At 38.9% G+C, this 26,878-nt stretch overlaps 1 protein-coding gene across 1 annotated transcript; it reads right to left on the reverse strand.

The window, feature by feature from the left end:
• Window positions 1-4,993: 4,993 nt before the first annotated feature.
• Window positions 4,994-25,239, reverse strand: USP38 (ubiquitin specific peptidase 38). Its single transcript, XM_030947463.1, has 10 exons — window positions 24,513-25,239; window positions 23,057-23,192; window positions 18,692-18,821; window positions 18,339-18,440; window positions 15,493-15,651; window positions 14,948-15,141; window positions 14,338-14,431; window positions 13,423-13,529; window positions 11,019-12,357; window positions 4,994-8,257 (listed from the first exon to the last, which is right to left on the reverse strand). Exons 1-10 carry the CDS (start codon window positions 25,195-25,197, stop codon window positions 8,096-8,098), a joined length of 3,108 nt encoding a protein of 1,035 aa, XP_030803323.1. The 5' UTR covers window positions 25,198-25,239; the 3' UTR covers window positions 4,994-8,095.
• Window positions 25,240-26,878: the final 1,639 nt, after the last annotated feature.

A 26,878-nucleotide genomic window follows, 5' to 3' on the forward strand; every position in this document is an offset into this window, starting at 1 on the left:
ATAGGCTGGGCATTATTATAGTTCAAATAATAAAAACACAAATAGGTCAGAATTACCTTGACCAAGTGATACTTTGTCCCACATCTTTTCCTTATGTATATGTGACATGTGAAGATGGTATGGCTTTGCTTAAACAAGGCAAACTGCTTTTGGTCCCCAAAATAGTAGGAAATCCACAGCTTTGTACACCCACACACTCTGAAGCTCTTGCTTACATTTCTTTCCAGCTTCTCCTTCTCCTTCTTAATAATGCTCTGCTTCTTTTCCTTTCATCAAATCCTCTCTGAAACTGAGCATTCATGCCCATTCTCAGAACACAAGCAGGGGAATGTGAAGTTCATCCTGGTTTTTCCCACTCCGCAAATCCTTAGCACCAAAGAGGACCAAATAAGCTAGAGATGAGCTGACTTGAGCTCAAAAGCAGCCTTGTCAAATAAGCAGTTAAAACCTTGCACTTGAAGTGCCTCATGACTTGTGGCTCATTCTGTGCAATCATAACTGCAGAAATATGGACCACAATGCACAAACTCCCCACTGGATTTGCTCCCAAGAAAGTGAGATGTTGCAGAAATACTCTGCTTCTTGATACCCCCAATGAAAGGAAATGGTCTTTATCTATGACAACACTTAAGCCTGTCATCTCTGAACAGAGGGTGCAGTCTAGTGGACTAACTGCATTTTTGTCTTTTCATCCTTCCACTGTAACACACTCGGGGAGCAGCACTACTCTTGGAGGCTGCTATGCAAGATCACACTGATGCTAACTAGGATCCTGCTCCAGGAACTCATCCTTCTCCTGCAGAAACATTTGTAACTGCTTTAAAAAAAAAGCACTCCTTACATGTTTCTTTCACATCAAATCCCCAAATGCAAAACACAGCAGACCAATCCAAATGATGATATCATCTACCTAGTTGCTTGTTTATACTGCAGCAAATTTCCTTCCCCAAGGAATTCTGCATAGCTGCTGTTTTCATGGTCTCAGCAGCAGGAAACACATCTTGTAGACCTGGGATGTTTAAAGCACAGTACACACAAAGAGTAGCTTCTACCGGAGCCAATGCACTTATTTAGGAAAAAAAATTAAAAATATTATATTAAAGCTTGATCTATCTATTCCCTTGGCAGTCAGCAGATTCAAGTTACTTAATCAAAGCAAAATTGAAACAGCTCAGGTCAAGAATAATTCTTCAATTAACCTGAATAGGACTTGGATTAAGCAGAAGTTCCCACGATTTTCTCCTCACAGGCAGTACCAAACTTAATCTGGAGACCACATAAAGGCAGCTGTTTCTAATGCCAGAGGGAGCTGTGGGCAGCCAACTCAAGGAGACGCAACTTCAAACTACATATTCCAAGGGCAACCCAAACCTTTCCCTTCCCTTCCACACAGTTCACCACCCAGTAGTACTTCACAGATTATTAACCAGCCTGTTAATTGAGTTTCTTAGGTATTCCTGTAGTCAAGAAAAACAACCAAACCCAAAAGCTTTCTTTCAACTTTTAGTCTGGGGAAACTTGAGGAAAAATATAAAAGAGTTGAAAACAGCTTTTGAGAATCATGTCTTTATTTACAGGAGGCCTGAATGTTTCTGTGCCGTAACTTTCAAGTTTATTGAGAAAGGCTGCATTTTAACCAACTATTATTTCAACAAATTGAAGTAATTTCCTCTTCTTTGAAGACTGAAGTATCACCAATTGAGAAGACAACTCAGATGAAACACTGTCATATCACTGCATTGTAAATACACAGGAAATCCAGCTACTTCGTTCTCCAGACACAGCTGGACGGACCATCAGGAGTTCTCTGATGATTTATTCTCCATGTTTTTGTGTGAGATCCTTCAAGCTGAGATTTACAGGTAAAATATTAAAAATTAAAAACCCCCAAATCACCACTGTTATATTTACTAGAACATCTATCTTGCCTCTCCAGTCAAACACATGAAAACTTACATACTTTGAGACACTTTTTGAGGCATTTAAAAGATGTATATTTTGAATTCCTTAGCAGCCCAACACATGTACAGTCATTTTGCCCCATCAATTTTTAAAAACGGGTATGAAATACTATTAAAAATTTATGCCATTTTACAAGATTTAAGCACAGGCATACTGCAAATATGGTTTCAACTGTAGTTCAGTGAAATAAACACCAGGAAAGATATAGCAAGAAAATTAATTACTTTCTTCTGGGAGGCTGAGCACTAAATATGGCAATTCTTTAGTGAACATTTGAGAAAGAGCAAGTCAGTTGAAAAATGGTAGTAATCTTTAAAGCCAAGTACTAACACATCCCTGTGTTTGACAGGGGACATGCCCTCCCCTCCAAACTGGAAAGGCTTTGCATTTCTGCAAATCACTTAAGGCTGACACCTCCTGTTTTGTCATTTAATGCACACTGTAGGAAAACAAACAGCAAAACAGTTCACAGGTCTTGGACAAACTTTTTTAAGAACTCTGAATAAACAGAGATCCAAAACAGAGTCATGCAGTGTGGGAGTTTGCAGGCAGCCCCAACATGGGAAGATATGAGAATCTGACTCCATGTTTTTGAAGGCTGATTTATAATTTTATGATATATATTATATTAAAACTATATACTAAAACTATACTAAAAGAATAGAAGAAAGGATTTCATCAGAAGGCTAGCAAAGAAAGGAAAAAGAATGGAATGATAACAAAAGCTCGTGACTCTCAGAGTCCCAGCCAACTGACAGTGACTGGCCATTAATTAGAAACAACCACATGAGATCAATCAAAGATGCACCTATTACATTCCACAGCAGCAGATAATAATTGTTTACATTTTACTCCTGAGGCCTCTCAGCTTCTCAGGAGAAAAAATCCTAAGGAAAGGATTTTTTTCATAAAACATGTCTGTGACAATGCGGCACAAAGTTAAGGACAATGGTCTATATTCACAGAGTAAAAGAAACTGTCATTATAAACTGGTCAGTTTTGATACATGTTCCCATCAAGTTAAAAACTCTTTCCAAGACTACCCTAAAGTGGTCTCCAAAGTGAGGTGCATGCAACCCAAGACAATCCATTTGGGTGCAAGAAGAAAGTATATTTTGCAAAATTAACAAATGAAATTTTAAATAATTTAAAAATAGTCTTTATTTCACTTTTCTCTCATAGTTCTTCAATTTCTACTCCTGTGTATGTACATAATAAATTAGTATAGTAGTACATATATTATTTATAAATTAATAAATATACATAGTGGGTGCACACGTAAGAGTTTTTAGTGATATGGATGTGCAATCAGAAAGCTTGGAGACCACTGGCCTTGAGAATTCTGTATGATACTACAGCTGCTTGCACAGTCACATATCCTGTTGCTGAATTCATTTTTTTAATGTCAACCTGAAATACGCTTCTCAGCAGCATATTTTCCATATGCCTACTGAGATATTTCTTCTTCAAAATATAAATTGATATAATGATACAGTAGAAACTTCTGAAGGATCAGGCTCAGATAACACAAGGCATTGTTGACAAAGTAGCCTTTGGTGGAATAAAGTTACAGCAGTGAAATTAAAACACATGCAACTTTTAAATCAGAATAGAGCCATGCTGTGCTTTCAGCATTTGTCCCATTTCAGTTCAGTACCAGCTCTTCTCCTTTACCATCCGCTGTCCCTCCCTCCTTCACCACTCGCTGTCCCTCTTTCCTGCCTTATCTCTTTTGACATGTCTATTTAAGCAGTTTTACATCTGATTCGTAAAAATACTATCTGCACTGGAAGAAAAGGGAACAAGAAATGTGTATCCTGAATCCACATTCCTATCTAGAATCTTGCACATTAAGAAGATATTCCATTTTAAATAAGGAGGGTACATATTGGATTAAAAAACATTAATCTGTGCTTCAGTCTGGGTAGTTTTGCCTTTGGTTGCTGGTTGTTGTGCCTTTGATTTGGATGCTTTAATACAAGCAAAAGCAGATTCCCAGTGAATTGTGTGTGTGTATTGTAACACAAAAGCTTGTGTGGTGAGGCAGTGCTACACTACAACTCACAGGCACAGCTTGCATCAGACACAACCCAGCCGGCGCCACACAATTCTCGGTTCTCTGTCACATTTGACCCCACGCCACTGTGATTTAACAACATATTACTCATAGCTCTGAATTCAGATTTAGGTAGACCTATGATGACTGGCTGCACAGAACATTAAAGCCTTCAAGACTGTCTATTTCAATCTCATTTACATCATAGATCATTTTGCTCACCCTTTGAAAATGTCCAATAATTTCCATTTAATTACAGCCTACTGAAGATACCAAGTGCTACAACTCATTACCTTACATTGTAGGTTGTTACCCAGGGAAATCAGCCTTGTGTTAGAAACTGAGCACATTTCTTTAGATCACAACTCCTCCAAGCTTCCACTTGCCATGATTTAGTAATTTTTATGCTTCATTCCCCTATATCAGAGACCAACACCACCTTGAATTCAGTAGTTAACTTTTGTTGTTATGTCACCATTTAATATTCTATTTATTTACCTTCAAATATTTACGCCTTAAAAACAAAACTGGTAATGAGGCAAGACAGGAAACCCAACAAAAGAGCAAAACTCTAGGAAGGGACTGGAAGGGACCTCTGGTTTATCAGGTCTAGTTGCCCCCTATTCAGATACCACTTTGCATTTAATTTCTTTCATACACATAGTTTGCTCTTCCTTCGAAGCAAAGGTCTTCCCAGAAGGCTGTTCCAGAATTAGGAACTTTGTTTCTAATCTAAATTTTATTTACAGAATGTTTATACCCACTTGATTTTGTTTCAACGCTCTCATCTCCCAGAGCTTTCACCCTTTGCCTGTCACTTGTACAAAAAAGTGTTCTGACTCAATGAACAAACTTATTGCTACAGATTGAAAAAAATAAATTAAGGCTTACCCAAATTAAACTTCCAGAGCATAGAGAAGATAAAATATTTGACTTTCCAAAGAAGGGAACACAAAAAAAAAAAGAGAAAAAATCTAGCCAGAAAGTATGATTTGTTCAGTTATTCAAAGAAGCTTCTTCTCTCCTCATCCTGGATAAATGGGCTCATACACATTGTAATCACTTGTTACAGGGGAGACTGTTCACAGTAATCCACTGTGATGCTCCACATTAAAAAACTGTGAAAAATTAACAGCACAAAAGAAAGTTAATACAACTCCAGTGACCATTAAAACGAAGACCAAACCACAGTCTGTCTTGGCAGAAGCAAATATGATTTCAAGACATACCACCTTTGAGTGGTACAACTGTGTTTCTTTCATGAAAGTAAACAACAAAAACCCTAAAGCTTCTGAAACGGTCTTATGCATTTTGTATCTTTCTATTGATTCAACTTAATAAACTTATTAAGAATGGAGCCAAAAGTAAATAAATAAACCATCCAGCATTCATTCACAAGCAACAGAAATCAAACTACCATATCTACATTTTTCTCTCATGCCCAGAAGACAGCGGCATGCAACACCATAACTGTAAACAATAATAAAGGTGCACATTTCAAAGCATGAAATAATTCTTCACTTCCGCTAGGTTTACTGAAACCTTCCAAGCTGGGTATCTATGACTCACCAGCCTAGGACAGCTGTCATGTCAGCAAGCAGACTTACAAAAAGGTATCCTGAATTTTAAAATCTACTTTTAAAACCCCTAGCAAATGCCTTGACAGAAGTCAACAAGGTAAAAGAAAGAAGTTATTTTCAATTTCAGACATCCATCATTTTGCACCTAAGCAGATCCAACCTGATTTGCATTATTCTCATTTAAATTTTCTATATTTAACCCCTAATTCAGACTAGGCAAAAAGGGTGTAGAAAGCCTTCTAAGAACTCATGAAATAAATATAGTTCAACAGGTATACTAAAGACATACTGCATATTATTTTTAGGTAGGCTGCATAATTTGTACTTTTACAGTGAGAACATAAAAACAAAACTGACCTTTACAATATTATGATTTCATATAGAGTAAAACTACTTGCCCCTGCTTCTACTTACTAGTAGTTTAAAATGAGCAGTAAATAGATAGAGAGACAAATTATTCCCAAGGTAATGGAATGAGTAGACAGCTTTTTAGTGTGTCCTCAGTCTGGGAGAGAAAAGCCAAATTAACCTGTCTCATAAAACATTTTCAAACCAAAGCAAACTGGCAGAGAAGCCTAAAAGGAAACAAAAAACCCTCTTAGACAAAGTTACAGAATTTCAAAGCAAAGTGAACTTTCAAAAATAACCTCATCCAAGTGCAATGAAATGAGAATGTTCCTCATGCTGGTCTCAAAGCATTCCATGTTTCTGTGGCTGAACCCCTGGTTCAGAGACCTACCACTGAGATAGCAATGAAAAGAGTAGGCCAAAGCCAAGGTATCACAAACTGTTACAAAAAAGCTTGGAAAGTATTAAAATAAAAATAAAATATCAAAATCAGCTGCTCTAGCTTTCTTGAGTATAACATCTGAACCTATAGTAAATCGCATCGTTTTAGTGATAATATAAAAATAACTTGCAAGCTAAATTATCTTTCAGACTAAACTTCATACATTTAATATCCTATGAACAAGACTTAATTCTCTCAACATATGTTATGCTTTTATAAAAGCATTTTTAAAAAATTTGCTTATTTCTATACAGTTATGCTAAAACCTGCCAGGTCTGCATGGTTTTTAAGGACACACTTTGTCACCTAATAGAATATAAAAACACAGCAAAAACAGTGTAAAATTTTGTAAAAGTACTCTAGATAAATTTACACTTCACTCTAAGATTACTCAAGAATTAATCACTGGGTTCAGCAGCCTAAGTCCTTTACTTCTGTTATCCTCATTGCACATCAAAACCAAAGTTGCTATTTCTGTCAAGATACAAAGGAGTGGATCCTCAGCCTCTGCTTGCCTAATGAGCAATCAAACAGCGCTCCTTAGGCAGAATAATGGTGGGCTTCTGCAGACTAAAAAAAAAAGAAAAGTCCTGAACTCACCAGAAAGTTCTCACTACCAGCAAAAGTCAAAGGCAAAGCTTCAAAAGACTCTTATAAAGCAAAGATCCTCAGCAAAGACCAATAGAGGCAGATTTTCTGTGATTTCATGAACATAGCTCCATCTTTATGACCATTTTTTTCTCAGCAGTACAGGCCATGAAAGTTATAGATCACTAGGTATGTGTATTTTTAATTCAAAAAATAGAGGGCAATACTTACTGCATTTCAAACTAACAGATTTTAACTTATGGAAACCTAAAAGCTTTCTATAAATGTCTTGATTTCTAATGCTGACAAAAAAAAAAGACTACTAAGACATTTTCTCATCTTCTGCAGCCTCAGAGAGTTTAAGTCACAGTACTGCAAGGCACATACAGAGTCTCTTCCTTTCCAATACTCAGCAGATATACTCCCTGAAATAATTTTAAAATCCTCAAAACAATTAGAAATGCTACTGAGTTAACAATTTATATTTAAAAACATTGCTTCTACACAACATGCACTTTTTTGGATAACAAGTTAGCAAATATGTATAATTTTTTTCTTCTCATTTACACTGGAAATGGACTGAATAATTTTTAACCTGGAAAGTACTGTATCATGTCACATTTAAGTTATTGCCTTCATTACAAATTGCATCATCTCTGAAAACCCACACAGCTATTGTATTTGAAAATAAGCAGTGGGTGAGAGACTACAGATGCAGTTTAGCCCATCTGAAAATGGCTTTCCACATAAAGCAATACTATCAGAGTAAAAAATGAACTTTCTTCATTCAGTGGATGAGGACAAGAGAAACTGACATAAGTACATCTTTGTTTAGTTTAATGCAACATCATTAGCATTTACTTAAAAAAATCTTAATTTTCTGGTTTTTGGGCAAGCATATCTTAATATGAAAGCAACTGAACTTTTAAGAGGTAGGTTTTTTTCCATTATGCGCTTATTTATTTCAAATAAAACATAACCAAAAAACCACTAATATTTGCTTTTGGACAAGGATCAAGTCTCAAAGCTTGATACAACTTTGACAGAGTTCGGTATTTTATTTGCCCTCAGCAGTACTAGGCTGCTTTGGAACCAGTGTATTCCAGGATGTCTTCACAGTCAAAAGACTAATCTACCAACTGTACTGAACCCACCCCCTCCTCCTCCACCTGTGGGCCCACAACTTCCCGGGGGATCATTGTCATCAAATCCATTGGGTCGGAAAGAGCAAGAGGCCGAGGCAGCTTGAAGTGCTTGTGTTCGAGCACTAAGCTCTTGCTCCTGAAATGAAAGAATAAAGACAATTAAAAAAAACCCCAACCCACAATCTCACACCCTTGAAATGGCTTTTAAATCAGCATCACTAATTTCTAGTGAACAGCTAAGCTGAACTTTCAAGTTGATCATCCACAGCCAACCTAAGATGTATAATTTCACTGATTGTCAGTACGCATAAGCAAAACAAAATTAAATCCATCTGAGCTCATGCTAAAATTTTATTATAGCAACATCGGATGTCACTAAAAATGAGACTGCTGATGAGAAGTTAACAAAACAGGTTTTGATATATGTTTCATATAAATTTTCATCCTAGCAATTTTCATATGCTCTTCTTCTTGGTTGCAAAGTCAAAAGGTAAAACCTTTATATCAGTGTTCATTACTTTAAAGACACTTCCTCATTCCACTTCATCAACTGCATAGAATAACAATATACTCAGATAAAAGGCCAAAGGATGGACAAGCTATCTAGTTTCTACGCATTGCAGCTTTTCAGCTTTCAATTATTATTGCTATGCTAACTGCTATAACATAGCAAGTCTCTGCAACTCTCAAGCACTTCATAAAAATCAGAGTCAATCGCTGGAAAATGTACCTGCACAAGTGGAAGGAACACGAAAGCTCTGCTGCCTGCCAGCTGCTTTTTCAGGTGAATGCTCCTGAGGCTTCTTAAGACATCTAAGAAGGACACAAGCCACATGCCTTTCCTTGATTAGACGTATCATGCACTATTTTGTCTCTGGCCAACTAGTTCAATAAACCCTGCAGCAATTTTCTATCTTTAGTATACATTTCTCAACTTGGCCAAGAGCTTCAAAAATTGAGGGAAAGAAGGCAGATGTTGGCTCTTGAAGGCTAAAGACAGTGGACCGAGCAATAAACTGAAAGTATTCCAGTGCTAAGGCTCATACTGATTGCTCCCTTCACATGACACTTCATCACCACACACCTCCCTAAAGGCAATGAGAGCAAACTTTAGAACAGGGTTTCAGTAACTACAGGGGTCACCCTTCAATTCTTCCTGACTGTATTATACTACCATGAAACCACTAAACTGAAGTCTTGTCCAAATACTTTCACAGGTGCTAAAAGTAGACCTTGTGAATTTAAATTATTTTGCCCTTGTCAAAAACACAGCCGAAGTTTGAAACCATTGTACACTATTAAGGACTGAAATGTGTACTCATTTTTAAAATTAAGATATTTGGAGGACACTGTCTACACAGATGTGCTGGTCATACTCCTGAAGACAGTATTATGCTATCTCCAGCAATATGTGGAGTATCTGGCTAACTATGGCACACCAAAAACTATGTACGTTTACTAGGAATAACAAGGAAATATTAAAAACTTGTAGTACCAGAACTCGACAGATTTTGATTAAAATAGCAGACCTTGCCCAAATAGCCTGTTTAGTTAAAAAACTACACTACCAAACTGTTTACCTTATAGCACTGGCATTTTTACAAGCAATAGCCTTATTTCTAAAAACATTTAATATTTTCAGGTTGTTGTATTTATCCCCACAAGTACTACATTAGGTAAGTAAAACTTGATAGTCAATACAGTTCTCTGGACTCAGAATATGCAGAGCATCCCCCCTTGCTTTCCATTTATTTGCTGTAAGGGTTTTAAAATTTGTTTTAAATAGAGTGGGAGTGACCCATATTGCAGGTTTAGTTATTTATACTGAAAACATCTTCATTTACCATGAGGTAAAGAGATATGCAATAGCAAAACAAAAGCAGTAAGATACAGAAGTTTTTGAACATATCTTCTGAAAATTAAAGGCTTTCTCAGGACAGAAAAATATATTCTCAACTTAGCTGGAAAAATTAATTTAGAACTCTGAAGCAACAATGAAATACGGCATCTTAAAATTAGAATAATCTAATTCAGTGAATCATGGTATTAGCAATAATTTCAGAAAAACAATAACCAAGCATTTGTAATGAGGCTCAATTAAAATGAGAAAAGGTCAGGAGCTCAAAAACTCTGAGATTAATAAAACACTACAAAAAAGTCAAATTTACCTAGTTCTTCTAATTTGAGTTAGTCTAGAGCCCTTATAGAAACAGCTTAACCCATCAAAGAGCACACAGTCAAACATACTTTTACTCCTAGAACATAAAAAAAAGCAGCAATGCTCTAAGAAAGACATATTGAAGTGTGGAGAGCACTGTTTTCTTTTAACAGCAAACAAAAAGGCTGCCACAGCTAGGTGAAGTTCTCAGAACACAGGGAGTGTGCTGCTGGAAGCACTGGTCCCACAGAGAATATGGCATAGGCAGCAAAAGGAAAATGGAATCCAGTCACCCACATCTGGTCATCATTTCAGTTGTTCCAGCATCTGAGTAAGCACAGTTTTAGAAGTCAAACTTCACTACAAATGAAAATGCACTAGTAAGAACACCACTTAGAAGTTTTTAAGTAAACTTAAGCCACTCTTATAATTCTGTAAAGGCAATGAAAGTTTGAACTGTTTGAAGCCTCTCCCATATGGAATGGCAAGTGGTTAAATGACCTATACAAGCATGTCCACTCAAACTTTAAACTGAAATGAGTTTATGCCATTTTCCTTGACATTTCCCATCTAACAGTGACAACCTTACTACAAAATCTGTCCAGCAACACCAAGATGAAGCCTGACTGGTGATTTATGGTTAATATGGCAGAATACTTAAAAGCTGCTGTGTTCTTTCCTGTAGACCGCCTCTTGTGAGGCTTAAGGAGACACCCTTTACACAAAATTTCCATCTTACCTGCAAGTACAGTTTGTTATCTTTTGTAATAGCATCCATGAGGTCTTTTTGTAGAGGAGGGTCTCCATTTACCCACAGGTCATTTGCTGGATTGGTGTTTAAGCCACAGGTGCTGTTCTGCTTTTTGTAAAACAGAACATAAGCAGTGTCCTTTGGAAATCTACTGGTGATTTTCTGGACTGACTGAAATGAGGTAAATGTCACTCTGCTGTCATTGAACAGAAACCATTCTCTTGGCATCTCAGTGTCCAGCTCATTCTCTACAACAGTACAAGGTCTCTCCTCTGTAAACAACTTATCCTGAGGAGAAACTAAAGAAAGAGCTGTAGACTGGTGGCAGAGCCCTGAAGGTCCTGATCCAGTAACATTTCTAGCATACGAATAATAATGTCCACTTTCAGAGGATACACCAGAATGCACCACCACAGAGCTCAACACATAGGGCACCAATTGTGGGCAGGTCACTTCATCAGCACCAGAGGGCTTCAGTTTTTTAGCAAGGTTTTCTCCAGTATCAGAAATCTCCACACCAACAGACCAGCCTCCTGAAACAACAGCTAAAGGGGATGTTGCTCTTTTCACTGGCAGTTCCAATACAAGTGGTAGAGAAACATTGTCCAAGATTTTGCGCCTTATGTGACATTTTGGATCATATGAAAATCTCAAAAGAGTGAGAATGAGGTATTCAGGTTCCTCAATGATTTGCATAGTTTTTTCAGCATTCTGTAAAGAGGCACACTTCTCACAATAATATTTGTTGTCTCCACTAAGAATTTCAGGTGCCAGAAAATAATTGAGTAAGTCTGTAACTGACAGGGTATTTTTACCTACTAGACTCTGAGACATATCCCCATTATTTTCAACTTTGAGTTCAGAAATTGCGGTATTCTCAGAGCTTGGCTCACTAGAAAAATCTATGGTTCCTTCATTCATTATTGTGTCACATCCACGATTTACTTCCAAATTACTGAGAGGTGTTTCTGCATCAGAACTGGTAGCTGAAGTATTACTTTGCACCATGTAGTCATCTTTCACTTCAGAATGTTCTATGCATTTTGAGTCAGCATTTTCTAAGGAAGCTGGGGGACAGAAAGCCAAAGAGAGATCTGTGAAAGCTTCTTCCTTTTGAGACATACTTTTGCAGTTCAAACAGCATATGTTAGTCTTCAATTTTCCTCCAAACATCTTCTCTATCAGAGTTCTCTCTTCACTTTCCATACAAGGTGCTTCAGTAAATGTTTTATGGGCAGTTTCTTGTGCCTGGGACTTGTCAGTCATAATACTTTCAGAACTCCTGGCTGAAGACAATGCTTTCAAAGTTCTCTCTTCTTCATGCAACCTGAAAACAAAGAAAAATAAATCCAAGTAACTGCACTATATTTCAAATACTGCCACACTATTTCAGACTTTTTTCCCAGCTAAAAACCACAGATGGTTAAGTTGCCAAAGTATCTTACACTAAAAAAATCTGCTTGTTATTTTTTATATAAGGAAGCTGAAGCATAGAGTTCCAGAGTGCAAGTAGCACAAATACATTTATTGTGGGTCTCATTATATGAAAGAACACAATGGATATATTGAAAGAACAGGCAAATATTAAAGAAATTAATATTTTTATTATTTACCATTATATTGTGCTAATAAATCAGCTCCCGAGCTGACTGGGCCTGTATGTCAGACTATGTAAGAGAAAAAGTAACTATTTGTTTATGGCCAGACTATTTCCAAAGAAATGTCAGAATTCTGCAGCCAAGAAAGTTCTGCGGCAAGAAAATCCAAACCAAAAGAGGAACCCAAAACATGGAGAAAAAAAAGAGAGAACACTATTTCACTATTGAGATAAATTTCTCCAAGAGCAGAATGTGTCTTAAAGTAATATTGCTTAAGCCCCCATTAGCAAGCCAAAAATAAAGAGTGTTATTAATAAAGGTAGATATTACTGATTTATCTCTGCCACAGCTAATTTGCTCGCTTAATTAACTGGTTATAAAGACACGTACATCTCTTTGTGACTTGCATGCCTTGTATGAAATACAGGTGTCTCCACCAACATGAAATTCCAGAAGCACAACTACACTGCTTTCACCAGCTACTATTAATTTAACAACAGGACCATGACTTCAACATAACACCCATGTTTAGATTTATAAAAGTGGCACATTGTTACCACCATAACATGTTCTCAATTATGTGGATTCAATATGGCATCCAGACTTCACTACAGACTAAACCCATGAAGAAAAGTAGTTTGTAGACCATACAGAAAACCAGAGAAAGAGAGGAATGAAGTTGAAAATTCCTGATCCCCACTCATGCATTGGAACTGTTACACGACTGCTCCTCAGAGCTCAACATTATGTGGTAAGGCTATAGATTCACTCCCATTGATGGCACCATACCACACCTGTCTAGCAGGAATCTGAGATATTCCGAACAATCCTGCTGGGATCGAGGAGTGAACCATGGCGGTCTGGAAGCTTCAAAGAAAATTCTAGGAGCATATGCCTCCCTCTGTTCAGGTGAGAAAACAGGCAAGATTACATAGGTGGAATATAATCAACTTAAAAAGTTGATTATATTGTTTTAATATTAACAGCTGAACTATGGACTTCATTATCACAGAGTACCTGAATGAAACACAAGGTACACAAACATTTAAACAACTTAATCATATGAAGGGAGAGCCATTAATTTTGTAGCAATCACCTCTAGTACAAAGATAAAAATAGTTTATCCTGCCAGCAAATATTAATGTTTAGTGAGTACAAGCCAGGTATTATAGCAGCTACCGTTCTTGCTGGTGAGTTAAAAAACCTGTTTACTTTCTTCAGAACACCAGTACTTCATAAAGACCCATTTATTTTGAAGCTGATCCAGCCTCATCCTCTTCAGAAGTTTATTGCTATTATTCAAGGAGAACAGAAGTGTCTTGTGCCTTTCCAGCATTAGCAAAATGTTTTAAACAGCCAATAATGTTCACATTAGAATTTGAACTACAATAAAATTTAGTGTAAAAATCAATGAAGAAGGTCACAGTTTACCCTAGAAAGACACATAAAATCATTCTTGCTTCTCAAAGAAAACCTATCACTACCTATTAATAGAAACAACAAAACACTTAACATATTCCACCTAGAGAAATGTGTATTTCATAAGTCCATCCACACCATCTGAGCATTTGAAGGCAGACTGATTCCCATACAAAAGTATAATATTTATATTTTAAATACTCAAGAGGATTCCCATGGCATCATGTTTGTTTATGAATTTTGGTACATGGATCTAAGCTTAAAGAAAAACAGATGAAAAACTGACATACCTGGGTATGGGCCAAAAATGCAAAAAGATGCTGTAATTTTCTCATTAGGGAATTACAGCCATTTAGATTCAGAGATAAAACATGTCTTCTGAAACTGAAATAAAAGAGAGAGACAAATGAAAAAGTTTCCTATCTAGACCTCTAATAATTCAGTTATCATTCCAGCTCAGATAATTACTTCAAATTGAAAGAAGGCAAAACACATACCATTTCCTTTAATACTTACTGTATGGTAAGAATTAACACTGCAAAATACCCATGGTCTTTAAACATTTAAATGTGTAGGAATGGGATACAGACAGACTTTTTTTTAATACCCTTCCAGATTATAACAAAAGCATCACCAAAAATTTTTACAATACAGCAGTGAGCAAGGACAGTGAGGGAAAAAGGACTTTGACACTGGGTAGAAGGATCAGGATTTTTAGTGGCTAAAATTGCAGCTTCCAGAGCTGAACTTGAACAAAGCAACCAGTAACTGAGTGCCAAACAACCCACTCAGCTATAGCAAGGCGAGAGACCCCAGGACATGTTACTATCCTGTGAAAATCAAGAATGCAGTAACTGCAAGAATTATTTGCAATGAAAAAAGCTGCTAAGAAGCACTTACTCTGTAGCCATAAAAAGTGCTTGAATAACACTGTTCATGTAGCAAGTATTTCCTAGATTTATTAGGCCTGTCTTCCCAGTTTCAGATTTTCCAGAAAGTCTAGATAAACAAGATGGCAAAGAACTGGATTGAGAAGTCCAGGCACTCTGACTGAGGATCAACTTAATCTTCTCTTCAGTGGGTTTGGGCATGTCCTACAAGAGAAACATTTAACACGTTTAATAGGTTTGTTTATTTGTTTCTGCAACAGGTCTTGCCATTCAGCAGTATTGTATCTCCCCCTGCTCCCCAGTTCTCCTTCAAGGTCTTGCTGCTGCCCCTGATAGCCTAGGAGATAAACAGACTGCCCACCCTTGTTCCCTTCCCTCCCCACAACCTTCTACTTTAAAGCTTTATACTTATTTTACATTTCAAACACAAGATTGACATGAGATTATGTGGTTAGCTCTTTCCTCCATGTGCTAAAGAATTTGGATCTGTGGAACTACAGCTTCGCATCTGGGAAAACAAAAAAACATTCCATTCTCTTAACATTCCTTATGTACCTTAATAGCTTCCAGAATGGGTTCATAGAGCTCTGGAAAACCTGAATAATGATACATCATACAGTGTATCAACTCAGTCAACTGCATCAAAAAAGCTGTACTGGAAGGCAAGCCATCTCTCTTGAAGGAGTGAACCAAACTGACCACATGTGGGACAATCTAAATGGGAAAACAAAGAAACAAGCAAAAAGGTGTTAACTGCGTTTTCTCATAGTTTTTTTTTCTTCTACAAAATACTTAATTGAACTTCATTGGTTTAGACATGCCAAATGACAGGAGATCTTTTGTTATTAAGTAAGAAGTGGTTGAGAAACAATGACTTGAAAAACATACATTATTCTTCATACATGACAATTTTCAAGCAGCACAATTAATTATTCAATGCTCTCTTTAGCTCACATAGCAAGTTTTAAAAGGAACTTTATGAACTTAAAAAGGTGCATGCTAAGATTTTAAACAGTCAAGTGTCCAAAAGTACTCATCTTATTAAGGATATTAACTGCAAACATTTTGCTTTTGTGCCACCACTAACACTTTAGTATCTTGTTCTGACTTGACAGATATGGTCATTAAAACAAACCTCTAAATTTTCCTTTAACAGAATCTAATGCTTGGACTCACGAGCCAATGAATACATTCCTGCTATTCCTACAAGAAGGAAACCGGCCCATAGCTCCACCTAGTGAGGCAGCTCAGCTCCATAAACAACAACCGTGTCATTTACTACAAGCTGAAAGTTTACCACAGCTACAGTAATCTATTTGAGATTTAGTTCAGATTCAGGAATACTTTAAACTGGCCAGATTAGAATCAGAAATATTTACTTCATCTCCTTCCTCTTCTTCAGCACAGCTCTCTGCTTTCAAATGTGAGACATTAGCCTTAAGACATCAAGTAGAAGTTTACTTCAAAGCAGACACCTTTGCCAGTTTCCAAGCGATTAAGATTGATAGAATAACTTCTCATCATTAATTACTACCAAACAATTTGTAAGCTAAAGGCATAAAATACAGAAGGGGAATCATAAGAACATAGTGATCTGAGGAAGGCATACCAATTACAAGAAGTGATATAGTTCAAAACACCAAAGTAAAAAAGGTTAGGTGCAAAATACAGATTTGTCACTTTTTCAAATATTGATTATTCTCTGGGTATAAAAAATATTTTTACATCTCTGATAAATAAACCCTGCTCTTTAGGTAAGCAAGATATCCACTGTTTAAAAATACAAACACAAAGATCAAGTGTTCACTGTACCACAAGTCAATAGTGAAAGGTATTGCAATGAAAAAATTCCATCTTCCACTTTATAAATGCGGTACACAGCACATGAGAAAGCAACTCCTGAGCTCCAAGATGGAGCTCTGTATCAAGTAGATCTGAGATATGATAATTCTGAACAGACAAAGCACATGGGAAGAAGAGAAAAAGGATAGGTTCTCAGTTCTGTCAAAGAGAGTAAAATTCTGCAGGCTGGATAATACTGAAAGTTACACTTTGAATACACAGAATTATCTCTTCTGGCTCGAGGCTGCATTAAACTTTTATATAATTAGTAGATTTGATGATCATAAGTTCTACATCATACGTCATAAGTACAAGACTGCTTTTGCTACAAAAATATCAAAATAATTTATGCTAATGATGCTCAAGTGTAAGGAGACGGAATGTAATTTCAGATGCATTACCAAGTAAATTAATTTCTATTTATCAAATGTGCATTTGACACTTTCATAATCAGACCATTTGTTATTAAAAAAGTAAACAATCACTTAAAGTGAAGGAAGATATTACAGAATATGAAATCGAAGTAGCACAAATAAATGATAGTGAAGAAAGTTGTTTAAAATGGTCACGAAATCTTGCAGGGAGGTATTTATGCAAGACAGCATGCAGCCTCCAATAGAAATTTTCTTTGGTAAATCAAATTCCTCTTTCTAGAATAGGCTATCTGATATATTACATTTTTTCTAATGTTTTGTCTCTCTCAGGAAAAAAGAAAAGACAGAAAAATATATTAAATATTTATGTTTTGAACATATTCAAAGCTTTTAATTGTAACTCAAATTTCTAACCTAAGACAAGATCGGGGCACTGGAAAAACTTCAGAGATCTCTTGGTAAAAACCAACGTAAAGGGCATAAGGCAATTATTCTGACATTAACAAAGGGCTTGATACCCCTTCAGAGCCTTGGAAACAGCTAAAGAGACAATGTGCCAGGCTGTTACTATTAAATCTCAGATGTTCACCTAAACTTTAAGCTTAACACCAAGTGTGGGAACGTTGCTGTATTAACACAGTCACTCTCACACCCTCCTATCTATGGCCTTAACTAATGGAATGCATTTTGAAAAGGGGTCATTAAAAATGGTGACCCTTAATTTGCCCATGACCATTGACACTGACAGCAGCACAGCCTTCTGAAAGTTAACTACCTCTTGGTCTCATGAGCCTATTCAGGGTGACCAGGTTACACAGAGCAGATTATCTGTTACCTGTTTTCCCCAAACAGCTGTCCTCAAAAACCTACTTGCTGTCCAACTTTATCAGCCAATTTCACACACATAAAATGGATTTCCAGAAGCATGCAGTCAAAATGTGATGCCCAGATACTCCTGCCAGAAATAGGTACATACAAGGAAGGACAATGCTTGTTTCCAGTTATAGATGAAGTGGTTGAATCTGGAATCTAAAAAGCCTTCCTATAACCACAGGAACCTGATTCTACAACCTTCCAACAGACAAAATCCAAGCACATCAATTCTGTTGCTCTTTACACCCATTTCAGAAATTATACAGCGAGTGACATTTCAAAGCACTGAAAAACAATTATTTAGTAACTCACCAAATGAAAAGCTTCTGGAGAATGCTGGAAACTAAGTAACATGTGGGAAAGGACAGCAAGGGCACCAGGCCTCACTAGAGGAAACCAAAGTCGATTAAACACCTAAAAAAACCCACATTTATTTCAGTGAATCTGCAAAGTAAAATTTCAGTAAACACAAAAAAATCTTCAAACACACAGCCATTTGAAATAGACAAAATCATTACATGCAAGTGACAGCTATAAATGCACTTACATCATATTTGCAGAATAAGAAGATACTGTATGTTACAATAAAAAGGATGCTACACAATTGCATAGCTGGCAGCAATTCCTTTCCCTCTCCCTTTTTTGAATGCTTTTTTCCAACGTACCAACTCGATCTTAAGCAGGGTGACATCAATGAGGATGGTAAATTTCTGGACTGCAGCCAATCCTTTCAGCAGTGCAATCACCCACGTTTCCACGTGCTGAGCCAAAGGCCAGGACAGCCAGTCAATCATTCTGCAAGACAATAGGAGAACAAAAAATATTAAAAAAACAATATGCCACTAACTTTAACCTCAACAAAAAACATGCAACATGCTCACACAATAAGACTCACAATAAGGAATGCAGGAACGTTGGGCAAGTGGTAAATTAATTTTGCTTATACCTCAAGTAAATTAACTCTGAAATTAATAATGATTTATTTAATACATTTGAAGTAAATGTGCATCCCCAAAAATACCTTACCATAAGAAAGTCATTATTTTGTATTGCTACTTGTTGGTCTAGAAAATGCACTCTGATGTTATAGACATTGAGCTAACATATGGCAAAAACTTACTTACTGCTGAAAAAGTGCCTGTACCTGGTAGCCTCCCCTCTAACACCTTTTACTCCAAAGCAGACCAAAACTGACTACTAAGGAAGACTCTTCAACTTACAGCTACACTCCCAGAAGCCAATCCAAACACTCTAAATTAATAGCAAAATCTAGTCATTTTAAATACATTGAGCAGTCTGGGGTCTGCATACATCTCAAAAGGGATCATTTCACCTGAACTAAGAAAAAAGGGACCTCCTGTGCCTAGAAAAATACAGTGAAATATCAGGAACAGAAAACAGAGGTATTTTAAATTAATAGTTAGTTTATCCTGATCCTTAAGGCAGACAAGCAGATGAGCTGAAACAATTTTAAGACATAGACAATATTGTAAGGGAGTGCCAGCTAAAACATGAAATCTAGGCTTTGTTCTTCTGAGATTTTACTTGGTAATATTTTGAATTTTCTTTAATTGTCCATAAGATTCCTTTCTTCAAACAAGATGAGGCAGCACTAATTTGGTAGCACTAGGTGGAAGAAAAAACTTTCTACCGCAAGAGTGGACAGATATTGAGACAAGTTCTAATGCATATATCTTAGAACCCGCACTTATAAAGTTCATAGGCTTCTCTAAAATAAGGGATCTTTAGAACTGCCTTTTTAACAAACAAGCACAAATCTTACCAAGTTTCATCCATATTACTATTTAAAAAAATTGGGGAAAAAACATGGCAACGTCATAATCAGTGCTCTGAATTTACACAAAGCTCTTATTTCCTCAAGATGTTGAATTCAAACATGTTTATCCTGAGCAAACTTTTCATATATCCTCTGAAATAGAGAATCAAAAACACAGGCCCAAACTGTTTTTGTCTATGAAGAAATAACCTTAACCCAAAAAAAAGACCCCACAACTCACAAACCAATCATGTTCAAATCTTCCCCTCCTTGATTTGTAGGCTTGATATTTTTCAGCAATCAGAAACATTTGCACAACTAATTTAAACCAAATGACAGTATATTATTTTCTTAACTGTTTAGACAAGTATTCTGTAGAGTCCTACATTAGAACCACCATTCTAAAACATCTGACTATTAATCTGAGAGTTAATGATTTTGAGAGCAGAAACAAAAGCCAGAAGAGACAGAAGTGAACTCACAGACCTGCTTGAGACTGTCCCAAAAAGCATCACATCTTACATATGGTAGGTGAAGATCAGGTATTTTGGTTGCATTCACTTGGCTTCTGCTCTGTTGCAATCAATGAGCGCACATTTTTAGGCAGATACTAGTATGGGCCATGATGATCATGAATATGAATAAAGGATTGCTTTTTTGGGTTTGGCTAGGTTAAGAAAACCTTAAAAGCCTCAGGAGGACCTTCTTCCTCATACCATCCTAAAATCAGCAGGTTTTTTACCCACATATGTGCCTAGTAAGGATAGTATTTTTTGATATCTTTGAATAAAAAATTATTTGTGCAATCTCAGACAGTAACTTCTTTCACAAAATATCTTCTTCACCACATCAAAGAATCTGGCAGCTCAGGCATGAGTCCCTCAGATTAGGAAAAAAACCCCAAAATAGCAACACAAGATCTTCTGACTACCCATCACCCCCAATAACTTACAAGTCTTTTACAGAATTTTACATTTTTTCCAATAGGACAGAGCACCTGGTTATATCTGGAGTTTTTCTCAGCAAGATTTTCAGTTTCTCTTAACAAAGATACTGGGGTTGAAGCACAAAGAAGCATTATACTTGTCAGGATCCTGAGTACAGCCCGTTCATTTCCTCCCAGAGCTCTGAAGTAGACTCTTAAAGTACCCATATATCCTCAATGAGATTCAACAATTTTCTGCTTTTCCTCATTGATGCTTCAGGTAAGGTTTCATGAGACAGCTCAAGCCAAATTCTAACACGATCTTGTGTCTAATGTACCACCCACTCTGAACAAACTCAACTTATGAGTCTGTTAAATACAAATTTTTACTGTTCTGTGCTCAACTTCAGAAAGACTCTGCAGTGCCACAGATGCTATATTTAGGAAGTGAGCAACAAAGTCTCTAATTTACAGTCACCAAAGCTCTGCTAACTCTCATCAGACCTTGTTGTGCCTGGAGTTCTGTACCTCCTGGGAATGCTGCAAGCCTGATGACAGCATAGTCATTTGGTGCTCCAGACATTCCAGCAGCATTAACCTCTTAACAATTGCTTCACTAAGCCAGAAGAGAGTAATAACTGCAAAGGGTTGCCAGAGGTAGAAAAAGAAACTGGATGCAGGTTTCATGGAACAAAACTAGAGGCTCTTAAGAGAGAGTATTACCTCAAAGAATGAACAAAGCAAGTAAGATTACCCTTCCCTTTCAAAAACAAGAGAACATCTCACCCATTACATGGCTGGTACAAAAAAAAAAAAGAGCACTTATTTGATAATAACAGCTCCTACTGTAAACAAAGCTCAGTACTGCATTACTTCCCTAAGCAGAGGCACACAGTGAAGGTGTTCTCAAGCTACAGTTATATGATTACACTGTCGTGATGCAGCAATGCAACATAAATGTTAAAACTACACTAACTTGAAAATCAATCACCAGCACATTACCAGCAAATTATTAGCATGACCAAATCCTGAATTTCCCAGGTCTGACCTTTAGATTGGGAACACAGCTTTGTTGAAATCTCTTCAGTCAAGGAGATTCTCATAAAGTCCCTAAACAATATGTCTTACCCCAAATTGTATGACTAATACTGCTTCTTTTCATTATGTTTTTGACTGAAATACAGTTTTTCAACTTACTGTAAACACAAGGAATGTTTTCAGTGTGAAAAAGCCCACCAAGATATTCAAGTGCTACACTACATGAATGCTTAAGTATTAGAGTACACTCAAAGGGATGTACTTAAAAAGTAATAATATTGCAGACACTGATCTCTTAGTTTAAGGTTTCTTAAAAATTATTTCTTAAAAAATACAGATTTCTAATAGTCCCCTGTTTAACTGCATTACCCATTTTCCTACCCTTCACTACTCAATAACAGCTTCTTCAATCGGATTTCAAAAAAAAAACCACCAACTTCAAGGTCTTCATCCTTCTATCACTGTCATTTTTCTGCATCACTATTATTCACATATCTGAAGATACTAGTCACAATTGCAATCTGAATCCCAATCTGTTTACACTGCTACTCATCTACACCACATTTACTCAAGGTTAGATTAGTGACAAACATAATACGAAATTGCTTTCATATAATTTCTATTTCTCTATCATTCAAAGAACGCCCAAAAAACCTCTAAGGGTTTGACTGAAAAGGGTAATAGAAGCTGTTCTCTGTGAATCCTTCCAAAAAAACCATTAATACATCTAAGCAGAAAAAAAATCCCTCAAAGCTAAGTAGTAAAACTCATTTTGAACCGGCTCCTTTCTTCTGAGCAAGAGATGATGGTTAATATCATCACATAAGAATGCTATCCTGCTTCCTGGAAAAGCAGAAAGGGTCATCTTCTGAAAACAAGGCCCTGTTTCTCAGCTTGACTGTAAATCCTATGGAGTTTCCTACTTACACCATCTTCCATAAGGCAGAAGACCTCACTTAAGATGTCATAGAAGAAGAACACAGGTGTTTCCTCTCAGTTTCTATTTAACCCTCTTCATCCACCCCAGCAGGGCTGGAGAATGAAGCCACAATACCAATGAAGGCAGCAACCTTAAACTGAAACCATGCCAGTAACAGCCAGAGCTTCATATATATTTGATATATATATATTTTAACATGCCAAAAAGCATGACTTGGAATACCATTTTAAAAGTTCCTCTTCTTCACGCTTTTGTTTGGTTGTTTTTTTTAATGGAACTTCAGTAACAGCCTCAAGAAAGGCAAGATTAAAAAAGACACTCTTCTGTCCCCTCACAATTAAATACATTACCTGCACAGAGCTTGAGTCATACTTGTATCTTTCACATTAGGATCTGTAGTAAGGCTCCTGATGAGTACTGTAATCATCTGCAATGGTATGTGCTGCACAAGACTTGCCAGTGCAACAGAAGGCTCGAATGAAGTATCTGTAACAATTGAATACGACAATGTAAGAAACCAAAAAGAAAACCCCATAGAAAAAAAAGTAAGCCTCTTGTTCTACCATACAACCTCACCATAGTTTAAAAGTGACAATAAATCTATCCTATATCTGGCATTCTATTATCACAAACCAAACCAAAATTAGAATATATCAATAAATTAAGGACAATGAACGGCAGTCAATTAGCAATGCCATTAGTTCATTTCATACCCATGCAAGAAAGTGACAATCTGCCAACTACTTCCTCCTCCACCCTAACTGGAACTGAGAAGTAGGTTTTGTATTTTTCTAAAAAGAAGTACCATAAGTTGCTTATTATACTTCATATTAAGCCTAGGGATTTAGTGCAGCTGGTATTCTCCACATCCTACCTCAACAACTCTCTGCTAACCATACCACTTACGGCAAAATGCAATGTCAAGTTTCCCAGGTGCCTCAACAGCAAAGACACTTCGCAGTGGGAATTATTATAGTACTTCACAGATTTCAGAAGCCAGAAAGTACCTATTTACAATCACATTTCAATTACTGAGGCACTGGATGCTTCCTAAAATTTTATACATTACTTTTACATATATTACTTATACATATTTATAAACCCCGATTTGTTAAACAGTTCCAGGGAGCAAGAAGAAAGAGTAGCTTTTCATCGAATCACAGAACTGTGTTGGAAGGGACCTCTGGAGACCATGTAGCCCCACCCCTCTGCCAAGGCAGGGTCACCTGGAGCAGGTAACACAGGAACACACACAAGTGGGATCTCCCTCTCTCCAGAGAGGGAGACTCCACGACCTCCATGGGCAGCCTGTTCCAGTGCTCCACCACCCTCAATCTAAACAAGTTCTTCGTGTTCAGGTGAAATTTGTGGTTTAGTTTTTGGCCTTTGCTCCTTGTCGTGTTGCTGGGCACCACAAAGAGTCTGACACCACCTTCTTGGCATGAGCCTTTGAGATATTTATATGTTTTACTATTGATAGTTTTAAATCTTCCTTAAGAGGGCACCCAAAACCTCATTTCGGTATATGATTTAAAGCACTGTATCAGGAGTTTTTATAAACACAATCCTGCTCCGCAGCAAAATAAATCAAAAAATAAATAAATCCGTATTCTCTAGCTTTTGTGGGGTGGGCAGGAAATAAAAAAGGCTTTGCTTTCTCGACAGTCAAGAAGTTGCATTTTAGTATGCGGGTGAGAGAGCAGTGGTTACCAGGTGATGCCTGCACGGCGCCCACTGCCTGCGCTACGGCTTTTCCTCTTCTCTGAATAACCTACGCCCCCGTTACTCCGCGCCGCTCCCGCTCACCCGCGGCGGAGATGACAGCGAAGAGCTCCTGAAGGGAGGGCAGCAGCGTGTCAGGCTCGGCCTTCCAGACGCTCCTGAGCAGCGCGCTGACTTGGGTCACCTGTGAGACGTAGAGGCGCAGCTCGGCCTCCCGGGTGCCCTGGCTCTGGAAGTGGGCGATGCTGCGCACCAGCTGCTGGCAGAAGGCGAGCGAGAGCTTCCTGCCGCGGGGCAGGCACTGCGGAAAGTCGCCCAGCAGCTGGCAGAGGCGGGCGCAGAGCGGCGGCGCCGGCCGCTCGCACACCAGGCGCAGCGCCTCCACCTGCAGCAGCTCGAAGAGCTCCAGCACCGAGGGGCAGCTCATGATGAGGCGCAGCCCCGCCTGGATGTAGTCGAGGATGGCGGGGTCGCGGTTGCTCAGCTCGCCGTAACCGCGTTGCAGGAGGCCGAGGACAAGCCCGCGGTTGAAGAAAGCCTCGAACTCGGCGCGGTGGAAGCGGCCGTAGGCGTCCAGCACCTGCCGCCCCACCTGCCGCTGGAAGGGGTCGGGACCCTGCAGCACCAGCCGGGTGCCGAGCGCAAACATGGCGCGGCACTGCGCCTGGCTCAGCGGCGTCTCCGCCGACTCCACCACGCGCCGCACGATCACCCGCTTCAGTGGCAGCGGGTGCGAAGAGCTCACCAGCCCCTCCAGGATCTTGTCCATGGCTCTGGGCGCATCGGCCGAGCGGCGGCGGCGGCGGGCCAGACCAGGCCTCGGCGGGGGCCGCCGCCGCCGCCGCCGCCTCCCCGCGGCCCTCTCGCCGCCCTGCCGCGCAATGCCGCCGCTCCCCCCGCGGCCCTCGCGGCTCTGGCCCGCCCCTCGCCCAGGTGGCGGCCACGGCCACGGCCTCGGCCCCGCTCCCCGGCGACCCCGACGGACGCGACGGAACTCCCGACCTGACCCGGAAGCGGAGGCCCCGCGAGCGGGAAGCCGGTCTGAAGGGGGCGGGGGGAGCATGGCGCAGGCGCCGGCTCTTCCGCAGTACGCTCCGCCCCCCAATGGCCAATGGCGAGCGAGCGCGGGGCGGGGGCGGAGCCGGTCGTGAGGGGACGGAGGGACTGCTGCAGCGGGAAAGCCTTGGAAGGGCCGCTTGGGGAGAGGGGCTAGGGTGCCGGGAGAGGCTCTGAGAGGCCGGAGAATTTAGAGCCGGCGAGGGTTGTTCCCCTGTCACCTGCTTTCCGGTGTACACAAGGTCCTACCGGCCTGCTCTGTCCTCTCCCACGGAGACACTCTGGCGCATGAGGCGATGGCCGCCCTCCCTCGGCCTGCGGGTACAGTCCGTAAGCTCCTCCTGGGATGTGTATTTATTGCTTCAGTTACCGATCATCCTTGCTTTAGTTATTGCTCATTTTTAGATGCTAGTTACGAGTGTGCTGATGACCAGCAGCACTTCCTCAGAGAAACCTTTGCTCTTTAGCAGCGCTCTAACAGAGTAGCAGTTAATGCCGACACACACGTGCTTGTTATGAGGGTGTTCCCATCCTTATTTAAGCCTGGTAATCCTTCATTTCTGACGCGGTTTAGCTCCAGTTTCCAACAATCAAATCTTGTTAATGTACTTTGCATTTTTATACCACATTTTGAGAATAGGTGAAAAAGAGTTCTGCAAATTACAAAGACTGAATATTATCGTACACTCATGGAACCAGGGAATGGTTTGGGTTGGAAGGGTCATCTGGTTCCAGTTCCTCCTACCGTGGGCAGGGATGTCACTCAGTGCGTCGCCTTTCTCAGAGCTCCATCCACCATGTCCATGTTAGCTCTTTGAGAACTAAGTAATGAGAAAGGTCACAAATTGAATTAAAACCATCATTGCCAGTAAACAAACTGGAGACCAAACTCCACTCACTCAAATAAAATCCTTTAGGCTAGCTTGCTGGTGACATAAGGTGGGCAGAGCCTTCTTGGTTTGCTGTTTCTCAGTAAATATTCATGCTAAGTGGTGTAGCAATACCTGTAATTCAGCATCAGGAGATTATGGGAAATGAGCCTAATTAATCCCTGCTAGTATTTGAAGTGGAACAGGTGCGGAGTCTGAGCTGGAGCTTAGGCTGACAACAGATACCATTTATTTTAGAGTAAGAAAAAAGACCCACAAACTCTTCAGGGAGAGCTGTGGGATACTACAGCTGTCAAACAACAAAACACAAAACCAAGAAGTTCAGAGATGGCCTGAAAATTGAGCCCCCTGTTGATAAAATATTTCAGTTGCTCAGTTAAACAGCTTAGATGACTTGAACATTCCTCCTCTGTCCTTTGCTTTTCTGTTTGCTCCTCACAGATGTAAAGTCTGGTTCTAGAAACCACTGTGCAATTTACTAAGTTACTACAGTCCAATATAAAG

The sequence above is a fragment of the Camarhynchus parvulus genome, chromosome 4 (genome assembly GCF_901933205.1).
Source record: "Camarhynchus parvulus chromosome 4, STF_HiC, whole genome shotgun sequence".
NCBI lineage: Eukaryota > Metazoa > Chordata > Aves > Passeriformes > Thraupidae > Camarhynchus > Camarhynchus parvulus.